General features: G+C 41.7%; 2 protein-coding genes across 2 annotated transcripts in view; one reads left to right on the top strand and one right to left on the bottom strand.

Moving 5' to 3' along the window:
• The window catches only part of LOC138967428 (uncharacterized), a gene marked incomplete at its 3' end in the record, with an annotated part of 112,139 nt that overhangs the window by 5,779 nt on the left and 83,521 nt on the right, over positions 1-22,839 (top strand).
• LOC138967426 (uncharacterized) lies at positions 3,370-6,691 on the bottom strand. Its single transcript, XM_070339976.1, has 2 exons — positions 6,664-6,691; positions 3,370-5,563 (listed from the first exon to the last, which is right to left on the bottom strand). The coding sequence occupies exon 2, from the start codon at positions 5,558-5,560 to the stop codon at positions 4,394-4,396; it is 1,167 nt and encodes a 388-aa protein (XP_070196077.1). The 5' UTR covers positions 5,561-5,563; positions 6,664-6,691; the 3' UTR covers positions 3,370-4,393.

Genomic DNA, 22,839 nt, shown 5'->3' with positions numbered 1-22,839 from the left:
CCGAAAGACTAGCACTTGAACCCACCACCTAGGTTAGGAAAGGGGGGAGAAAATTGCTAACGCCCTGACCCAGGGTCGAACTCGCAACCTCTCGCTTCCGAGCGCAAGTGCGTAACTACCACTCGGCCACCCAGTGACAACATTTTGTATTATTCAAATCCGAGATGATTTTCGATACTTTCGCCTTCTTTTTCTCGTTTGTTTCTGTTTGTGTGTTTGTTTTCTTACATACGCTTTTTTTTCCTCTTCTTCTCAGTTTCTCAGTCTCTTTCCTGCTCTTCATTCGTGTTTTTCTGTTGTCGTGTCTTTCTGAATCCTTCTTTTAATCCTTCACAAGAACCAGCTTTTATTACTGAGCAGACATAGTCCTTAGATCAAGACTGGTTTGTTCAGAGCCAACACACCAACACACACATTGTTACAGGGTTGCCCCGAGAGTATCCGTGAACATCTTAAATAAATGAGGCAGAGCGCTTTTTAAAGAGCTGATAAACAAAAGGAAGTAGGCACTCAAATGCGTACGACATGTGTCATAGAGTAAGTGAGAGTTGTGCGGAACCAGTCTTCTGGCACCTGAGAAAAAAAACAAGCATTGAAATGAACATCAAGATTCTCTTTCATTCCTTCATTTCATTGCTTCCTTCCTTCCTTGATTCCGTCCTTCCTTCATTCGTTCCTGCTTCTCTTCGTTCCAACAGCACGCGCTTAGATTGTGATTTCAACTGTCCTGTGTTCTCCTTTTGTTAGACCAACGGTAATTCATCAAAATCGCGCTGGGTGGGCGAGGCTTATGTCCAGGATTATGGTCAAGCCCCGGGGGGAATTAAATGTAGTCATCGTCACAGTCGCAATTTGTTGTTCGACGTATATTCCTTCCGGTTCTTTTGTCAAAAGAAAATAAGTAGCAACAGTCGCAGTAACTGTTTTTGGAATTTAGTTCTGGTTCTTCGTTATTTTCTCCATGTTTCCGCCTTTCTTGGATTATGAGATGGGAGTGGTGCGGCGATCTACATGTTGGATAGAGACTGCCATGGTTGTTTGGTGTGGATTTTTTCTCTCATTTTTTTCGTGTGTTTGTTGGGCACAAATTCAAGATGTCGTTCTTCCCTTATGCTTAAATCGCCACAGGTTGTACTGGATATTACATAGGATAATGGCATGTTTTCATTTCGACATATATATATACCGAAAATAAACAGCCAGGTTGCTTTCTGCGTAGAGTGTAATGTTTTGGTCGATGGATATTGTAACACTAGTGTTCATGTGATCGTTTTCCTGGAAATAAATGTACCTTTCATTCCACTGTACCCCCCCCTCCCCCCCCCCCCCCCCACCCCAACAGCTCCGAGACTACCTAGTAGCATCGTTGCTTCATTCGTTCGTTCTATCGATCGATCGTTCGTTGTACAACATGTTAAACAGAGCGGGCTAAGTGTCCAACATCAAAGACCGTGAAAATGCAGGTCAGTTGGATTGTTTCGTTGGTTGGTTAAAGGGTTGCTTGGTTAGTTAGCCGGTTGGTTGTTTGATCATTCGTTTGTTGCTGGTGCGGATTATAGTTCGGAATATATTTCCGATTTGTAAGGGTATACCATGTGGACCCTCCTTCTTGGGAAATAAAACCAGAATTGGATGGCCTGGTCGTGCATGCGGCGTTGTGATTTACAGTGATTGTTTGGTTGGTTGGCTGGTTGGTCGTGCATGCGGCGTTGTGATTTACAGTGATTGTTTGGTTGGTTGGCTGGTTGGTCGTGCATGCGGCGTTGTGATTTACAGTGATTGTTTGGTTGGTTGGCTGGTTGGTCGTGCATGCGGCGTTGTGATTTACAGTGATTGTTTGGTTGGTTGGCTGGTTGGTCGTGCATGCGGCGTTGTGATTTACAGTGATTGTTTGGTTGGTTGGCTGGTTGGTTTGTTCGCGGATTATTCGTATCATCATGAATTCCTTGATTGTAGCGTTTCATCGGTTTGTATGTCTTTTCTGAATGGGAAACAATCAGTACTGCTTCAAAAGAAGTTCCGTTGCTTAAGGATCTTCGCAAATAGAACTTCGTTGATTGGTTCGTTGGTAACTGAACTGATGGTGCTTTTTACATTTAGTCAAGTTTTGACTAAATGTTTTAACATAGAGGGGGAATCGAGACGAAAGGGTCGTGGTGTGTGTGTGTGTGTGTGTGTGTAGAGCGATTCAGAGTAAACTGCTGGACTGATCTTCATGAAACTGTACATGAGAGTTCCTGGGAATGATATCCTCACACGCTTTTTTCATTATTTTTATATATGTTTTTGATGACGTCATATCCGGCTTTTTGTAAAAGTTGAGGCGGCACTGTCACACCCTAATTTTTCAATGAAATTGATTGAAATTTTGGCCAAGCAATCTTCGACAAAGGCCGGACTTCGGTATTGCATTTTAGCTTGGAGGCTTAGAAATTAATTAATGAGTTTGGTCATTTAAATCAAAAAATTGTTATTAAAATTATTTTTTATAAAACGAACGAAAAACAATTTCATCGTATTTCTCATTATTTTCTGACTTTATAAACATATAAGTATGTTATATTCGGATTAAAAACAAGCTCTGAAAATTTAAAATATAAAAATTATGATTCAAATTAAATTTCCGAAATCGATTTAAAAATAATGTCATCTTATTCTTTGTCGGTTTCTGATTCCAAATATATATAGATATGATATGTTTGAAATTAAAAACAAGCTCAAAGTTAAAAAGAACAGAGCTACAGAAAAGCGTGCTATCCTGCTCAGCGTACGGTCTTGATGAAACAAATGCAGTGCGTTCAGTTTCATTGTGTGAGTACGACAGCTTGACTAAAATTAATGTTGTATTTTCGCCTCACGCGACTTGTTTGTATTGTTGTTGTTGTTGTTGTTGTTGTGGTTGTGGTTGTGGTTGTTGTTCTTGCTGTTGTTGTTGTGGTGGTGGTTGTGGTTGTTGTTGTTGTTGTGGTTGTTGCTGTTGTTGTTGTGGTGGTTGTGGTTGTGGTTGTTGTTGTTGTGGTTGTGGTTGTTGTTTTTAACTTTTTACGTCAGCAACTCAACGTAAAGGGATAACTATTACTGCCCTTCAAGATTTGCACCTGTTTGTGCCAGACATACAACAAGTGAAAGAATAGAAGCACAATGTCATATCGGCTTGGAACAAGACAAAGTACAAATTTAAATCAACAATATCAGCGTGATTTATTCTATAGAATGACACTTCAAATGCTGTCAGATAATACTCTCTTTATCTAAAAAATACCGAAAAGCGAGTTTTGTCGGTGGGTGCTTTACGGAACAGCAAGGCACCGCCGATCATCTGAGTGTGCAATGCCGACCCGCGCGCTCACTTGAAATCTAAATTATCACGCCGTATACCGTGGTTGCATTAGAAAAACGCAGCCGCCGGTTTTGGTTGCGCACTTCCGCCGTTTAACTAAGACACGCGACGTAAGTATCTCCACAAAATCACCTGTAACTTCTCACACATGACATATCATCACAGAAACATCGATTGTACTTTGGCCTAAGATGTTGCTGCATCGAACGATCGATCTGTTTCAATGCTTTAATGTGCTTGTGAACGTTGTGCTTCAATTATTTACACCTTTTTATGCGTATTATGTGCAAGTTTTGACTTTCCACAGTCACTACGGACATTTAAGAGCATGATAATGATCACACACTATTGTGCTGTAATCAATGGCAATTCCTTGACATCGGGGTCAAATATTAAGTTTTAAAGTGGAACAGAAGCGTCATATTTCATGAATCTGTGAGGACACACCACGAATTTTCGGTTGCACACTTCCGCCACAGTCGGTTGCACACTGCCGCCGTTGAAGTTTTGCTTCGGGTGCACACCGCCGCCGCTTTTTTTTTTCTACTTCGCTTATAAAATAGAGTTTCTTCACATTGTTTAACGTCTAACTGACCACACAGAGCCGTCTTAAGACATAAAACATAGATAGGCTCAAAATATTTTACAAAGAGAAGGGGAAAGTTTTGCAGTGCGGAAATTTAAAATAATTGCTTTGTTTGGTACACAATACAACAAAACTTGCTTTCTTTCCCGGAAGGTACATGGTATAATCAAATTGCGCCAGCTGTTGGTGAAAAGTCACTGGAGACGATGATTTCATAACCTTTTGGTGTACTTTCTTGAGTAAATAGTAAAGTGTTGTAATTTTAATAATGTAGACTTTGTCTTTATTTGTGATAGGTGATGAAAAGAAACAAGAAGCAATGGGCAGAATTAACAGGTCATACATTTCGATGTGTGCCTAGACATCAAAATAACGTGAGAGAAATATTCTAAGATTTTACTGTTTCTTATAGCCACAATTGCATGTCTGTAATTGCAGATGGAGGTATCTGCTCAAACGCTGGACAGCTACCTTGATATTAGCGCTGAGGTAGTCGTGGAGACGGAGCCTGTAAACCCTCCAATCGGACTTCCAAAAGAGTAAGAGTACTTTGATGCCCGCCAGTCTGGTTGTCCAAGTTCTTTGAATTTCTTTACGCCCTCATTTTTCAGCACGGCCAGTTCTCTCAGCTCCTTAATCCTGACACTCACCGTCAACACTGCAGCATGAAGATCTGTTGGAGAGAGCTGGTGTGTGTCTACTTTCATCAACATCTCTTCCAGCGAGTCCAATTCTTTGACTAACCTGTCTCGTCTTTCCATGAGTGTTGGAGATAGCTCATGACCAAAGAGGTCGATATCGCCTTGGTCTTGACTTAGGGATGAGTTGATTTTCTTGGCGTCAAATGCCACTTTCACAACTTTTGGCGTCTCAGACAAAATGCTAATCGTGTCGTGCAGTATTCCTGGCTTCAATGTTTCATGCTGAATTTCATCTGTTTCTAGATGGTTGAGGCTAGGTATTGCAAAGTTTATTTTTGCGCATGATGACCTGCAAACACCGAGTGTCTCCGAGCCGTCCACAACTTGACCCTGGTTCTTAGGACCGCCCATGAACCGGATAAATTTTCCGTGGAAAAGGTGGTACCCAGTTCGCCAGAATAGTTTCGTCTCCTCCCTGTATCTCATAGAACTTGTGTTTTCTTCACTGTAAAAGCGCACCACATCCAAGAATAACAGGAAAGAAATGTTGTTTAGCGGAAATGTTCCTTCACATATCAATTCATGCAGTAGAAGCCATGTTGACAAAAGTCCTTGCTCCTTTAATCGTTGGGCAGCATTTGGTAGAATTTCCAGCAGTCGGTTTATTTCAGCATCAAGACCCTCAGGTTTGCTAGCTTCACACTCACTTTGCGACTGATCTACACTCTCACTGTTTGACGGATCCACAAACGTTTTGTTTTTGATTGTGATCTTACCACTGCCATCGTTCACCTCTATCTCCTGGCCAGCTTTATTAATCTCTGCGGGTGTCAACCGGAAATCTTTTGACACGAACTTTCTCTTTCCCGTTGCTTCATCGAGTACCAACTTTCGAAATTTTAATGGATCACCACTATGCTCCCCTTCAATATGACGTACTACTTCCGTTAGTCTTGAAAAAAGGTCCGAACGGTAGTAGCACTTGAACTCCATCACCTGAAAGGAGCACATTCTTTCATTATAAAAACCACAAACAAAAAACAAGCCAGGGACAAAAGATCACACACACACACATACACACAAAAAAACAGCTCCTGGGTAGCCCATTTGGTTTAGCCATGCAGTCATGAAGCTGCATGGATTATATCCCATATTTATTTTTCGATATCAGGTTTGTACCAATCCATGTATCTTAATGAGTGAAATGAAATAGTCTTTTCGTTCTGATCATCTCACTCTACCTTACTATATTATTGTTATCTCAGTAGACTAGTGGTTGAGCGTTGGTTGTATTGTGTTGCGTTGTGTTGAGTAGAATCTGAAATCCTCTCCCCCGATGTAACCGGGGTTTTGGCATCTATTGCCATATCACAACAGAATGTTGGTGTCACAGTGAGTAATGACAATAACAAAAAACAAACCACATAAGAGAGAGAGAGAGAGAGAGAGAGAGAGAGAGAGAGAGAGAGAGAGAGAGAGAGAGAGACAGAGAGAGAGAGAGAGAGAGAGAGAGTGAGTGAGAGAGAGAGAGAGAAAGAGAGAGAGAGAGAGAGGCTATTTAATTTAATATATTACCAAATTAGTATACACCAGAAGGTTTATGATTTTCCAGACCTGTATGGAACATGCCTAGAGACAGACACAAATAAAGTCCTGTTTCTTTCTTTAAAACAGTGGCGGCGGTGTGCAACCACTTGCGACGGCGGTGTGCAACCGCAACAAAAAAGAGACGGCGGAAGTGTGCAACCGAAAAATCTTGGGGTGTCCTCACAGATTCATAAAATATGACGCTTCTGCTCCACTTTAAAACTTATTATTTGACCGAGATGTCAAGGAATGGCCATTGATTACAGCACAATAGTGTGTGATCATTATCATGCTCTTAAATGTCCGTCGTGACTGTGGAAAGTCAAAACTTGCACAGAATACGCATAAAAAGGTGTAAATAATTGAAGCACAACGTTCACAAGCACATTAAAGCAATGAAACAGATCGATCGTTTGATGCAGCAACATCTTAGGCCAAAGTACAATCGATGTTTCTGTGATGATATGTCATGTGTGAGAAGTTACAGGTGATTTTGTGGAGATACTTACGTCGCGTGTCTTAGTTAAACGGCGGAAGTGCGCAACCAAAACCGGCGGCTGCGTTTTTCTAATGCAACCACGGTATACGGCGTGATTATATAAGTTCGGAAAAATCAAGTGAAATTGCGTCACTCGCTTTATGTCAAATGTATCTTTACGTCATTTTCCATCCGTCTGGAGTCGGTTCTCAATCTGTCGCTCTCTGTTCAACAAGAAAAAGCGAAGCAACCGAAACGCATTATGAACATGGTTTATCTTGTGAGATTGTTGTGTGTCAAATGCATTTGACCTGTGAATATTCATCACGTCAGGTGTCTTACTCCGATTGGCTGACCCAGGTCACGAGAATTCTGACAGGCATAATCAGGTAGGAGCGCTCAATTGCGGCTGTTCTGTCTAATTCGCGGGGTCGCTTCGAAATTTCTTTTGGTCGAATTACGGTAATAAAACCGTTATTTCTAATATGCTGACTGTTAGCAAATGATAACAGACATGTCTCACAAACGATATCAGCATTCGCCTAAAAGGCTCGCGCTTGATATCTTTTTTCTCGACATGTCTGTTATCATTTGCTAACAGTCAGCATATTAGAAATAACTCATAATGTCACGACGATGAAAGGCTTCTGATTTGTCTGTATCCTTAGGACACAAAGAAATCGTAGGCGAATTGGACTTTTCTTCACATTATCAGTTCATTAGTCATGGCTTTTTACAAGTCTAGCCAATCTGTTTTCTCGTTGGAGTCTGACGACAATTGGAAGGTAACAGTTCTTTAACGATAATAACCGAATGACGACTGAGACTGACCTGTGCGAAATTAGCCACTTTTCTCCCCTGTAATTTCTGTCTGTGACTAGGGTGCCTTCCCTTTTTGTTTCCCTCCATCTTCTTTTCATTCCTTTTGGTTCCGTGCTGCTTTTGGTTTTTTTTCAGATATGTTTATTTTTTGTGTTCGTCTGTCTGTCTACACTTAAAAGACCGCTGGGTCGACCGTAACGTTTTGTTTTGTCCCTATTAAACGTTCCTATAACATTCCATGCTAGTTTTTACATTTAGTCAAGTTTTGACTAAATGTTTTAACATAGAGAGGGGAATCGAGACGAGGGTCGTGGTGTATGTGTGTGTGTGTGTGTGTGTGTGTGTGTGTGTGTGTGTGGGTGTGTGTGTGTGTGTGTTTCTGTGTGTGTGTGTTGTGTGTGTGTGTGTGTGTGTGTGTGTGTGTGTGTGTGTGTGTGTGTGTAGAGCGATTCAGAGTAAACTACTGGACCGATCTTTATGAGTGTTTGTGTGTTTTGTTTTGCAGTGGAAGGACGCATACCTAATTCAGAAGAAAAAGTCTTTAAACTCGAGTTCTACATCAAGAAACCTCACTGATAGATCATGTTTCTTGTCTACTCGTTTCAAAGAAGCCGCATTGTGAAAGTAAGGCAGGAGGAAAAGTAATTGAAAACTAGGTAGCACACGCCCGTTTTTTGTCTGACCGCTGTCACAGACAAAGAAACACACACGATTAGACAGACATGGGCAGACAGACACTGATAGGTAGGCAGACAGACACGAACTGAATGACAAACAGACATGGACAGACAGACAGGAATTGGCAGACAGACACAAACAGGTAGGTGAACAGACACGAACAAACAGACGCACAGACATGGACAGAAAGGCAGGCAGACAGACACAAACATAAAGACAGACAGACATGAACAGACAGACGGACAGACGTGGGCAGACATACACAGACAGGCAGGTGAACAGACACGAACAGAAATACAGACATACAGACACACATGGACAGACAGGCAGGCAGACAGACACGAAATGAAAGACAGACAGACATGGACTGACAGACAGACGTGGGCAGACAGACACAGACAGGCATGTAAACAGACACGAACAGACAGACGGACACACATGGACAGAAAGTCACAGAAAGGCAGGCAGACAGACACGAACTGAAAAACAGACAGACATGGGCAGACAGACACAGACAGGCAGGTGAACAGATACGAACAGACATACAGACACATATAGACAGAAAGTCACAGAAAGGCAGACAGTCAGACACAAACATAAGGACAGACAGACAGACATGGGCAGATAGACAGGCAGGTGAACAGACACAAACAGACATACAGACACACATGGACAGACAGTCACAGACAGGCAGGTGAACAGACACGAACAGAAATACAGACATACAGACACACATGGACAGAAAGTCACAGAAAGGCAGGCAGACAGACACAAACATAAAGACAGACAGCCATGGACAGACACAGACAGGCAAGTGAACAGACACGAATAGACATACAGACACACAGGCACACATGGACAGACAGTCCCAGACAGGAAGACAGAGAGACACGAAAATCCAGACAGACGGACAGACATGGACAGAAAGTCACAGACAGGCAGACAGGGAAAGACAGAACAGACAGGCAGGAAAACACGGGTAGTCAGACAGACATGGACAGAAAGTCCCAGACAGGCAGACAGGGAAAGACAGAACAGGCAGGCAGACAGGGAAAGACAGAACAGGCAGGCAGACAGGGAAAGACAGAACAGGCAGGCAGACAGGGAAAGACAGAACAGGCAGGCAGACAGGGAAAGACAGAACAGGCAGGCAGACAGGGAAAGACAGAACAGGCAGGCAGACAGGGAAAGACAGAACAGGCAGGCAGAAAAAACACGGGTAGTCAGACAGACATGGACAGAAAGTCACAGACGCGTACAGAAAGACACAAAGACAGACAAATAGACAGACAGATGCATACACGGTCAAACACACCATAGTGTGACAAAAACGTTCTTCTTTTCAGTTTAAAGTCGCGAAACAGGCAATCGAAACAAGGCGTATAGGCGTGCTAGCCCACACGCACACCCGAATTTGTGCGACAAGAATGAAAATAAAAATACTCAATTTTCAATACATCTCCCAGATAGCGTACTCTGACGCATTCAGGCTGTGCGATTTATATCTACCACATTACAGTAACTTAATGCCGCACCTTAGCTGTTATCTATCACGGTTCACCCAAGCGTGAACATTCACACATCATCCCCCTGACCTATATTGACGGTAATTTACACCCTTTTCATATTCACAAAAAACCTTCATTCCTTTCCTCGTTTGACAAATAATGCACCCACTCCCCTATCCCCTTACACACATAGCATAATTTTACGGCGTATACGTTGCCTCAGGTTTGAATTGAAGGGCGCAGTCCGTTCCTGTATAATACGTTTTAGTCCCGTAAGATATTTTATTGAATCTCCATACGCTGGCTAGATTACATATATTTGAACTCCTCAATTCAAAACCAGCTCGCTGATTAAAATGTATGTAAATAATTAAAATCGTTATTAAACTTGTTCGAGTAAATCATATGAGGTGTATCTAAATTCCAGGACGGTGGAAGTCTCTTGAACTTTTCAAGGTCCAATTCGCCAGAAACTTTTCACTACAGGCTCCTCAGATAGTACAAACATAATTTACACCATAAAAAAACACAACCTCATCAGAATTCTGTGACATCAAATGGGATGATTGTGTGCTGTTTTCACATTAAATGCACACTCTGTTCCCGTAAAAAATAAACCAGTTATGCTCACTGTTTCAGATCTTCCAAGGCTTTTATACGGGATTAGACATCTTCCAAGGCTTTCATAAGGGATTAGACCATCTTCCAAGGCTTTCATAAGGGATTAGACCATCTTCCGAGGCTTTCATAAGGGATTAGATCATCTTCCAAGGCTTTCATAAGGGATTAGATCATCTTCCAAGGCTTTCATAAGGGATTAGACCATCTTCCAAGGCTTTGATAAGGGATTAGACCATATTCCAAGGCTTTCAAAAGGGATTAGACCATCTTCCAAGGCTTTCATAAGGGATTAGACCATCCCACCACTTGGACACATACCAACAAATATCCTTGTTGTTTTTTGTTACAAATGGGGATTTTTGTTGTTAGTATGAATTAACTTTTGAAAAGCCAACAGTGTGGATCTTTGAAATAATTTTATCAAAAATGTTCAGGAAGAAGTGAGAATGTTGATTTGTGGTATGCTTCTAAGTGGAGGGATGGTCTTATCCTATGTAGCAGATGGGCGGATCTGAGATAGTGAGCAGAGCTGTTTTCACTGGAACTGACTCTGCCTTTAATTTCAAAACAGCATGCAATTAGCCTATTTGATGTCACTGCATTTTAGTGAGGCTGTGTTGTTTATGGTGTAAATGTTGACCCGTGTCAAACATGTGAAGCTCTGAAAGAAGAGAATGACTACCTGCAATGGCGCCATTCTTCTTCTTCTTCAGCGTTCCAGAATTGTCTGGTAACGTGTGAGCTCGTTTGCCCATTTGGGTTCCCCAAGCTCTGAGAGCATAGTCAGCTCACTCCGCTTTCGTTGAGTAAGCATGCTGGGTATTTTCGTGTTTCCATAACCCACCGAACTCCGACACGGATTACAGGACTTTTTCCGTGCGCACTTGGTCTTGTGCTTGCGTGTACACACGAAGGGGGTTAAGTCACTAGCAGGTCTGCACATAAGTTGACCTGGGAGATCGGAAAAATCTCCACTCTTAACCCACCAGGCGGCAGCGACCGGGATTCGAACTCACGACCTCCCGATTAGGCACCATTAAAAGAATATCATTTCCCTCCAGATTCAAAAGTTGCCAGTTTACAATGCTGGCAATCTATTGCTTTGAATACGAGTAACACAAGCAATCTTTTGTCTGTGGTTGTTTTTTGGGGTACTATTTTGTCTCATGCTAAACAGGTTGAGCTAAAACTGTTCACCATGACATCAAGAAATTCTTTCTTTTTATGATTGCAGAATTTATACAATAAACGCTGATTTGGCCGTTGGTATTCAGTTTGGTGCAAGTGTTTATGAACGTCAAACCAGGTTATTACAAACAGGCCGATTATTGGCGACTGTTTCCGAAGTCAACTCTCTTCAACAAAACATTTGCATAATAATTTGCTTGAAGGTAATTTAAATCTGTCCTGTGATTTATTGCAGAAGGATGACTCTAACATTAATGGCAGAACCAGGACCGAATTATTGACATCAGTACGCGTATGTGCCGACATAGATGCTCTAGCGACCACCCGGGCATTACTGCGAAAAAAGCAAATACCTCGTCGTCTTTTCGATTACAGAACCCCGATAAAATCATTAGTAAACACGTGCAGCCTTAGATGTACTGCGAGACTCCTTCTAATACCCCGCCCAACCCCAAACACACACACACACACACACACACACACACACACGCACATACACACACACATACACACACACACACACGCACACACACATACACATATTATGTGGCCTTGCTCAGTTGAAACTGCATGTCGGTCGTCTGCCAGTTTTCGTTGTGGATGCGTTGTTTCGCAAACTGTCTAAACAAGTGCTTGACGGGGAAACAAGTACGACGTTTTGACATTTTAAGTTCGTTGAGAAGGTACAATTTGTCTTCCCTATACTGTGTACCATTCTGTCTTTTTTTTCCTCGTTTACTTCTGTCTTTTATACCTGACCGTCTTTAGCGCGAGGGCTGGATGTTTTGAAGCTCGAAACTTCATGTTGTCTATTACCCTAGTCAATGCATGTTTTGTCTTGTCTTGTTTCTTGATCTTATTATATAATGCCTTTTCTTACCTTTTCCTGTCATGTCCTTTTCTGTCTTTCCCTGTCCTTCCCTGACTTGTTTTGTCTTGTCTTGTCTTGTCTTGTCTTGTCCTCTCATGTCTTGTCTTGTCTTGTCATGTCTTCTTTTCATATCCTGCCTTGTCTTTTCTTGTATTGTCTGGTCTGGTCTTGTCTTGTCTTGTCTTGTCTTGTCTTGTCCAACCTTGTCTTGTCTTGTAGAAAATGATGTACACTACCAACGACCTATCCGTGTTTTTACGTAGGCTGCTATCTGAATTAGTGTCGTGCCTGAAATCTTTTTCATCCGCCAAGTTAATTCAGCAAACAAACAAAAAAAAGGTCCCCATTTCGCACATGGATCAGCAATCCTGTTGATGTTGGTGTATGTGTCCAAATGGTAAGAAGTTCTTCTCTGAGCAGATCTGTGGTGGAGTATATGATGGTTTACACAGAAAGGACAGCTTCCTTTAAGAAGTTGTCTAGGGTGTCTTGTCTGTGTTTCGTCAGTTGCCAGTGCTGAACAACACAAGCTTGACGAGAAGCATGTGCACGTTGTTTCACATCGGACTAGTTTGATTGAGTGTATGTGTGTATGGGGGGGGATGTGTGTGTGGGTGGGGGTGTATGTGTGTGTGTTTGTGTGTGTGTGTGTGCTGTGTGTGTGTGTGTGTGTGTATGTGTGTGTGTGTGTGTGTGTTGTGTCAGTGTGTGTGTGTGTTGTGTGTGTGTGTGTGTGTGTGTTTTAGTTTTTGTGATTGTTCCTTCCGGTTCTTTAGTCAATCTGTGTTTTGGAAGCACCTCTTGGTACACTCTATTGCTAGCTATCCCTATGTTTATGTCTTGACTGAAATTGAACATTACGTTTTTGTAATTCGCAAAATGGCGCTTCGTGCAGTATGTAAGAGAGTCAAATGCCTTACGAATTAGGCGGCAATAAAATCAACAACGTTTTCTTTTAAACATGAAATTGCCTGCAGTCAACATCCATCAGATAATCTATATCTATATACGACTTGTGTGTGTCTGTCTGTCTGTCTGTGTGTTCACGATTCACGGCCAAAGTTCTCGATGGATCTGCTTCACATTTGGTGGGCATATTCAGGTAGACCCCGGACACAATCGTGGAACATTTTGAACACGTGCGTGCTCTCAGCGCGCAGCGCTGAACCGATTTTGGTTTTTCTGTACATCCATTCCCAGTTACTCTTCCTTATCTTCTCCAGTGTTTTGCGCGTTTTTCTCCCTTCCTTCGTACGGTGCGCCGGCAAAGCCGACGTACACCTCGGCTCTACTTTTTCCCGGCGAATCTGTACCCGGCGAAGCGGGTATTCATCTAGTACTGAATGTATTGTCTGACACGTGAACAGTTATCATCAGATAATCTAGAGTATTTGCATATTTTACAAAATAATAATTCACACTTAGGGCACATTGTGTCTGCCAAGTCACATGTTTGCCTCGTAATGTATTAATTAATTTAACAGACAAGTTCACATTTAATTTGCTGAAGCGACATAAAATGGGTTCAGAATTTACAATAAAGATTGCTTACCAGTTTTGTGTTCGGAAGATTGACAGAAAGGCACCTTTTAACAAAAAAGAACGGGGTTATAAGTAAAGACTATATACACCACGTCATCAATGTTTTTGTTTGTTTCTTTGTTTAACGCCCAGCCGACCACGAAGGGCTATATCAGGGCGGTGCTGCTTTGACATATAACGTGCGCCACACACAAGACAGAAGTCGCAGCACAGGCTTCATGTCTCACCCAGTCACATTATTCTGACACCGGACCAACCAGTCCTAGCACTAACCCCATAATGCCAGACGCCAGGCGGAGCAGCCACTAGATTGCTTGGGTATGACCCGGCCGGGGTTGGAACCCACGACCTCCCGATCACGGGGCGGACGCCTTACCACTAGGCCAACCGTGCCGGTCGTCATCAAATGAAAGTATAGATTGCGAAATAAAATGGGTTTAGAATGTACATGGGTTCGAACCCATGTACATGGGTTCAGAATGTACATGGGTTCAGAATGTACATGGGTTCAGAATGTACAATACAGGTTGGTTGAGAGTGTTACGTTCGGTACATTGGCAAAAAAGGCATCCATCAACATAACAGAACGAGTACAAGCAAAGGATACAGATTATGAGTTTTCAACATAGATAGCTTGCGAGTGTTTGGTTTAGGATTGACACAAAAACGCATCCATCAAGTAAGTAGCCTAGATCAAGTTCTTTTTTTTCTCTCGCTCAGAAGAGAGCTTGTTGTGTGACGCAAATGATGTCAACGTCGCGACACATGCACGGAACATCCATCATTTCTTGGTCCGCATATGCATAAAACGTACATAACTACGTTGCATCATGCTAAAAGTACAGAGCGTGTTGATAAAAGTGTATTGAATGGCGGATTCAAGTGTGCAAAAGATAAACATAGAAATAAGAGGAAGTGCCTTTTTGGTACAAGTACAATTTAAATGATAGGAAGTGGGCATTCATTTAAAATGAAAAATTATTGACAGTGCTTTTAAAAGTGCACATACATCTAACATGAAAACAAAACGAACCAAAACAAAAACATGAAAATGACACAAAAAAGTGCTAATACATTTAACATGTAAATTATGGAAGATACTTATAAAGGTGCTAATACCTCACCAAAATGTAGACAACCTGAGCGGAAAGAAAAGTATTAGGTTATTGCTTGTATTATATGTAGTATATGATTATGTATTATATGTTTACCATCATTAGTTTATGATCACACACATAAAAACACGCACGCACAAACAAACAAACAAACAAACACACACACACACACACACACACACACACACACACACACACACACACACACACACACACACACACACACACACACACACACACACACACACACATGCAACATGTAAAACTGTAACGGCTGCGCCAGTAAGCCTTCACCTATACTTGCTTATCCACTGCGAGGTGCTTGTTTCAAGTATCCTCTGTGACAAGCACGATCTTCTTTGACTGAGCTTTTGTGGGTTATCAAATAATGGATGATTTGTGCCATATCATTGACTTTGGCACCTTTTATTTCTAGAAAGTGTTTCTCGCCAAGTTCTCAGCCAGTTGCGATGTTATCACGTCTAGACGTGCTTGTGGTAAGGTTTCTTCTCATTTTAGTTTCGGAAGAAGGTGGAGGGGGGGGGGGGGCATGGTGGGCAAGAGTCGGTGGATGGGGCTGGGGGGGGGGGGGGGGGGGGGTAGCAAGGGCTGATGCATGTCTATCCTGGCTATTGTTGCATACACACCGACAGAAAATATGCGAGACAGATAGAACGGCAGAATTGTGAACGCGCTCACACGCAAAGGAAAATGTGTTTCTAAAGTTCAAGGGTGCGAGTGGTTTATTTGCATTTATTTCTGCAATGACATATATAAGACTCATACTAAGGCGAGCCACTGTTTTAAAACTGGTGTACAAGTGTAATCTAACTTCCCGGGCTCGGTCTAATTTATGTTCTCCACAACTGACATTGGGATGGTCGGAATATTAAATTTGTGACCCTCCACCACGAAATGAGTCACATGTCACCTTTGCATGATTTTCATATTTTTACATTTTTCTAAAGAGTTTGTTATGCTCTATCCAGTGGTGAAAACCGTTTCAGAAAAGAGCGAAAACTGTTTGAGTTATAAGCCTGTGACTAAGGTGACCCTCACATTGTTACCAGACACTCCCCGGACTTATATTAAGCCTAACGCAGAACCGCGCGAGGTGACATGCGACTCATTTCGTGGTGGAGGGTCACATTTGATCGCTCACACTACAAAAAGAAAAAAAAGCTCACGTCTTTTTTTGCAAGTCACTATTTATGATTCTGTCCATAACATTCAAGGGGGTCCTGATTTGGCCTATTATGGTCCGCTGGACCCGAAAAGCAACAGCTAACTAACAAACTAATAACATTCAAGATTGGACTGCTTGCAGCAAAAGCGCATTTTTGAGTTGTAATCGTTCTTACCACCCGTTTCTTCTCCTTCTGCACCATCACAGATACCAGGTCTTTCACACGGGATAACATCATCCTTCCACTTGGTCATACACCATTTCTTCTTCTGCGTTCCAGAAATTCTGGTGACGTGTGAGCTTGTTTGCCCATTTGGGTTCCCCACACTATACTCTGAGAGCACAGTCAGCTTCACTCCGCTTTCGTTGGGTAGGCATGCTGGGTATTTTCGTGTTTGCAAAACCCACCGAACTCAGACATGGATTACAGGATCTTTTCCGTGCGCACCTTGGTCTTGTGCTTGCGTGTACACACAAAGGGGGTTAAGTCACTAGCAGGTCTGCACATAAGTTGACCTGGGAGATCGGAAAAATCTCCACTCTTAACCCACCAGGCGGCAGCGACCGGGATTCGAACTCACGACCTCCCGATTAGGAGGCCGACGTTTTACCACTGCGCCACTTCGCCCGTCACCATTAATCTACAATGTGACTGCTTTATGTGAAAGAAAGCAAACATTAATTTCGTTAGTTACACTTTCCTCAATTTTCAAAATTAATTCAATAAAAGAATGCAACTCGACATTGGAAGCAGACTGGCAATTGATTTTGTGTACAGGGACTGGGTGGCCGAGTGGTAACGCACTTGCGCTCGGAAGCGAGAGGTTGAGTGTTCAGGCCTGGGTCAGGCCGCAATTTTCTCCCCCCTTTCCTAACCTAGGTGGTGGGTTCAAGTGCTAGTCTTTCGGATGAGACGAAAAACCGAGGTCCCTTCGTGTACACTACATTGGGGTGTGCACGTTAAAGATCCCACGATTGACAAAAGGGTCTTTCCTGGCAAAATTGTATAGGCATAGATAAAAATGTCCATCAAATACCCGTGGGACTTGGAATTAAGTACAAAAAATTCCATCTCACACGGCATTAAGTCTCAAGAAACATGAATACACGCATGCAGGAAAAAAAATTAAAAAATATGGGTAGCGCCGTATGTATGGCAGCTCGCTTTCCCCAGGGAGAAAGCAGCCCGAATTTCCATGAGGGTAACCTCACTGGACTATAAATCTTATCCAATCCAATCCAATCCAATCCAATCCAATCCAATGTGTTGACGCGGAGGGATGTGGTTCTACCCCATGTTAAAGTCTAAAGAGATCTGTGATTGTGAACACGTGTCGCTCACACAAATCAATCCAATCAAATAAAGTTTTTATTGCAAGCATCAGAGGTTATATTTATTGATGGTGCATACAAAATCATAAACGAAACGTTACAACATTATTAACATTGGAATAAGTTTACTAACTAATACATTTATACTGACTTAACACTTCACTGCATGAATACACATTCTCGTCGTTGTAAACAATTCAAACACAACAAGAGGCGAAGCCTTCAAGGCTCACGTAAGAAATCGACAAACAGTAACACAAACTCAATCACTCCGTCACACACACACAGTACACACACACACACACACACACACACACACACACACACACACACACACACACACACACACACACACACACACAGAAAGAGCATAGGTGAAACTGTGCAAGAAAGCGAGACACTAGATCTAGATCTGTCGTAGCCTACTTACATGTATACAACTCTCCTGTGTTCACTTTCAAGTGAATAACTATCGTTCTGATATCATTTTAAAGTGAAGCTAAAGAAACCTGGTATCGGCACTGCTGTGCATCTCCTATGATCTCAATGGTATCAAGGCACGGGTCATAGAGATCAATTTAGATCTAGATCTATTTCCGGTGACACTATTTTCCTTCCACCATTCCTCGATGGAAAAGAGTTCGTGTTGTTTTTGTTTTAATTTTTGTCTTTGTCGTTGATCATTGTATACACAAATTACACAAACGTCATCTTGTGAGGGACCAAAAAATATTGAAACTCTCGGATGATTTTTTTGTGTGGTATCAACCTCGACCTACGGTCTCGGTTGATACCACAAAAAAATCATCCTCGAGTTTCAATATTTTTCGGTCCCTCACTCGATGACGTTGTGTAATCTCTATGGACACGACTGCCAAATAGTCTCGGCCCGCTCAAAATAACAATCACCGAGACTTTCAGTAATTCCATCGCGTGACGTCTAACCCTCGAACGTCATAATGTGACGTCAATGTAATATGACGTCTTCAAATGTTAAAGTTTCTACCACAGACATACATACATACATACATACATACGCACGCACGCACGCACAGACAGACAAAAGTTAGCATCGCATAGGCTACACTTCGTGAGCCAAAAATCACAATCCATTCCTCTTTAAAATGTATAGGTAAACCAGGAGAAATACGCAATCTTATTATCACGAGAAGGAACTTATTCCTCCACGGAAAGGCGGGTTCATTCAGGGCTCCTTTGAGGTTTCGGCTTGATCAAAAGACTATAATATTCAAGTTAACTAGAATTAGCGTTCCGATCACGACACGAGGAGGAAGGGAGGGGTTCACTAGGTGACGAGCGGTAAGTATGCCACGAACTTTTCTATTTAGACTGATAGGAACATCCTTCACTGACAGACCTAATTCTACTTCAGATGACATTTGAGTGATTAGTTAAACCTATTTAGCAAAGTAGGGCTTCTAAGGGCTGGGTCTGTGTCATCTACGAAAGACGCTTACTGAGAATGGATATAATTATATATGATAAAAAGATCTACTGTCTGGCTTTTTAATTTCTTTTTGATTGAATGTTCGAGTACCCCCCGCGGGTTAGGGGGAAGAATTTACCCGATGCTCCCCAGCATGTCGTAAGAGGCGACTAACGGATTCTGTTTCTCCTTTTATACCTTTGTTAAGTGTTTCTTGTATAGAATATAGTCAATGTTTGTAAAGATTTTGGTCGAGCAGTATGTAAGAAATGTTAAGTCCTTTGTACTGGAAACTTGCATTCTCCCAGTAAGGTAATATATTGTACTACGTTGCTAGCCCCTGGAGCAATTTTTTTATTAGTGCTTTTGTGAAAAAGAAACAATTAACAAGTGGCTCTATCCCATCTCCCCCCTTCCGCCGTCGCGATATAACCTTCGTGGTTGAAAACGACGTTAAACACTAAATAAAGAAAGAATGTTCGAGTTTAAACGTCCTTGCAGAACAAATGCAATCGTGGCCTAAAGGCTAAACTAGGACATGTATTGACAACACGCCGAAGGTAGCATTTAACTTTTTTCTTGGACAAGACCAGTTTGCTATGTGTTTTTATAAATTTTATTTGATCAACTTGGTGGAATTTGGAGCGGCTCGTCTCGTCAAGGTATCGAGATACGAAAATGCTAATGAAAAAAAAAATGAAAAAATAAAAAGTGGAAAAAAAATGACGATGAGACGACGAGATATGATGATGCATGTGTGTTGGTGTTTTTCAAGCTCTAATACTTTCGCAATACGCTTCGACCTTTATCGTGCGCAAAACGTACCCATCAGGTTGTTCGGGCGCCGAGGAGAGTGTATATACACAAAGTGCATCTTTGCACCTTATCAAATTTAGATGACAGCAGGCGTCTGGTTTCTTCCAGAGATATCATAGTATCCTTCCGGACTCAATTCCCTTGCTTTACAGACGGTTACCCTCATCACGACACCCGAATATGTTGAGGAAATAAAAACAAAAATATTAAAAAAAAGAAGATCTGTCATTGAGTAGTGTTCGTGGTACAATACTGCTGTTCGTGGCATAGTAACCCATAACCCCTCCTCGTTAAAACGGTGGTGATCGGATTGCTAATGCAACCTGTCGGCTTTACAGGCTACATGACAGGAATAGCGTGAAGACAGCTACTAAGGGGTAGGCGGAAAGGGGGCATCTGGTTCTGCGGTTGTGTGGCTAGGGGATGGGGGTGGTGGATCGGGGGGGGGGGGGGGGGGAGTGGAGACGCAGCAGACGAAGAAACACCTAGACTAAGCGTATTATACTTAATTGTTTTCGTCAAAATATCTGGCCCTATCACTACGCTGAAAACATGATAGCTTTTAATAACGTGTTGGGTTTTGTTTTGAAGCTCTGTTTTGGTGAGTGATTGTAACAATGTTCATTCTTTCCCTCTGCCTGTCTGTACGTCTGTCTGTCTGCATCTCTTTGTCTGCCTTTGTCTCGCTGTATCTCTGTCTCTGTCTGCATGTCTGTCCCTCTGACTGTCAGTCTGTTTCTCTTTGTTCGTCTCTCTCTCTCTCTCTCTCTCTCTCTCTCTCTCTCTCTCTCTCTCTCTCTCTCTCTCTCTCTCTCTCTCTAGATCTCTCTCTCTCTCCCCCTCTCTCTCTCTCTCTCTCTCTCTCTCTCTCTCTCTCTCTCTATGTCTCTCTCTGTCTCTTGAAAACATTTTGGGACAGCACACAGCTTCAACGCCTGAACAAAACGAAAATGTAATAAATGAAGAAAGTGAGGAAGATGTACATATTTATGAATTGGATGAACAAATTTCGTTAGCTGAGGTAAAACAAGCCATTCGAAAATTAAAAGCAGGGAAAGCTTCTGGTATTGATGAAATACCAGCAGAATTTCTAAAAGCAGCTGAGGATATTGCTGCCCCTTTTCTCACTAAGTTCTTTAACCGTGTTTATGACACTGGTGTGTTTCCTAAACAATGGAGTCAGTCCGTGATAGTTCCTTTACTGAAAAAGGGTGATGTAAATAATCCTGGAAATTATAGGGGCATTTCCCTCCTGAGTACTATTAGTAAAGTTTTTACTTCCATCCTAAATAGGCGTCTGTATAAATGGGCAGAGAGTGAACACAAGATATGTGAAGAACAAGCTGGTTTTCGAAAAAACTATTCAACTATTGATCATCTTTTTACACTTGTGACTATGATTAAGAAATGTCTGTATGGACAAAGGAGAAGTAAACTGTACGTTGCTTTTATTGATTATTTGAAAGCTTTCGATTCTGTAGACAGGGATAGTTTGTGGGTCGTTCTTCAAAAAATAAAAACTTCGACGAAAATGCTCCGTATGCTACAAGGGATTTATGATTCTGTCCAGTCATGTGTAAGATGGGGCCCTGAAGTGTCTGACTTTTTTGATTGCCCTGCCGGGGTGAAACAAGGCTGCATGTTGTCTCCCCTGATTTTTTCCCTGTTAATTACTGAAGTAGCCGATATAGTAACCTCAAATGGAAGGCATGGTGTTCAGTTTTTGCCTGGATTACAAGAAATTTGTTTGCTTCATTTTGCTGACGATATTTGTTTGATTTCTACAACACCTGCTGGACTACAAAACCAATTGAACAATCTTGAACAAGCCTCCTCTGCCCTTGGCCTCAGTGTAAATTTAAAGAAAACAAAAGTAATGGTTTTTCGGAAAGGCGGTCATCTATCTAAGTCAGAAAAATGGTTTTATCAAGGTAAACCTATGGATGTTGTAAACAGTTATAAATATTTGGGTGTCACATTGACAACAAAATTATCATTTGACATTGCTTTAGAAGAATTTGCAGGCAGAGCCAAGGGAAAAGTGGTAGAAATCATGAAAACAATGTGGAGCTTAGGTAGCATGGATGTTAGTGTATTTTTTAAATTGTTTGATGCGCTAGTAAAACCTATGCTTTTGTACGCCTCTGAAATATGGGGTATCACACGCTTTCGTTCTGTTGAATCTCCGCATTTGTTTGCTTGTAAAAGATTTTTGAATGTTTTACCAAGAACTCCAAACGCGATGGCATATGGAGAACTCGGTCGTTTCCCTTTATTCATTGACAGTACTGTCAGTGTTATCAGGTACTGGCTAAAGCTGCAGAACATGTTTTTGGTTAGATTACCTAGACAAGCGTACGAGATGGATAAAAAAAAGATTTTCAAGGTTACCCGGAAATGAGGTTGATTTGCAAAATTGGGCTTGCTCGGTAAAGCGTTGTTTGGATATGTGTGGGTTTTCCTTTGTATGGTTGAATGGTGGTGTTGTTCATGAAAAAGCTTTTTTGCGTGCGTTTAGACAGCGTTTGATTGACTGCTATAAGCAGGAATGGTTTGGTAAGATAATGGAAAGTGATAGATTTTCAACGTATAGTTCGTTCAAGTCTTTATTGCAGCCGGAAAAATACCTAACAGATATCACACTTACTAAATTTAGAAACATTTTTGTCAAACTACGCCTAGGTATTATTGACCTGAATGGAAACAAACGCTATAGTGCTGTACCAAACACGTGCCCGTTTTGTCCTGCTGTGGAAAACGAAATACATTTTCTGCTACATTGCCCAAAATACCAGGATCTACGTGTAAAATATATTTTGAAATATTTCACTGACAATGTACATGTACCACCCTTGATTTTTCTGCTACAAAATGAGAGTATATACATTAATAGAGCTGTAGCCATGTATTGTTATTATGCCATGAAAACACGTGATGAAGAAATTTCAAACAGGCAATTGTTGCTATGACTGATACTTTGAGACAAAATTTGTAAATTTTCGTGCCACGATATATATTTTTGTTTTTGTTTCTGTACAACCATGAAATTTTGTTGTTGATTTTTATTCCTATTTTTTCCTG

Source organism: Littorina saxatilis, linkage group LG5, assembly GCF_037325665.1.
Source record: "Littorina saxatilis isolate snail1 linkage group LG5, US_GU_Lsax_2.0, whole genome shotgun sequence".
NCBI classification, from domain to species: domain Eukaryota; kingdom Metazoa; phylum Mollusca; class Gastropoda; order Littorinimorpha; family Littorinidae; genus Littorina; species Littorina saxatilis.
The sequence above is the reverse complement of the archived record's forward strand: the minus strand, read 5'-3'. Positions and strand labels throughout refer to the sequence as shown.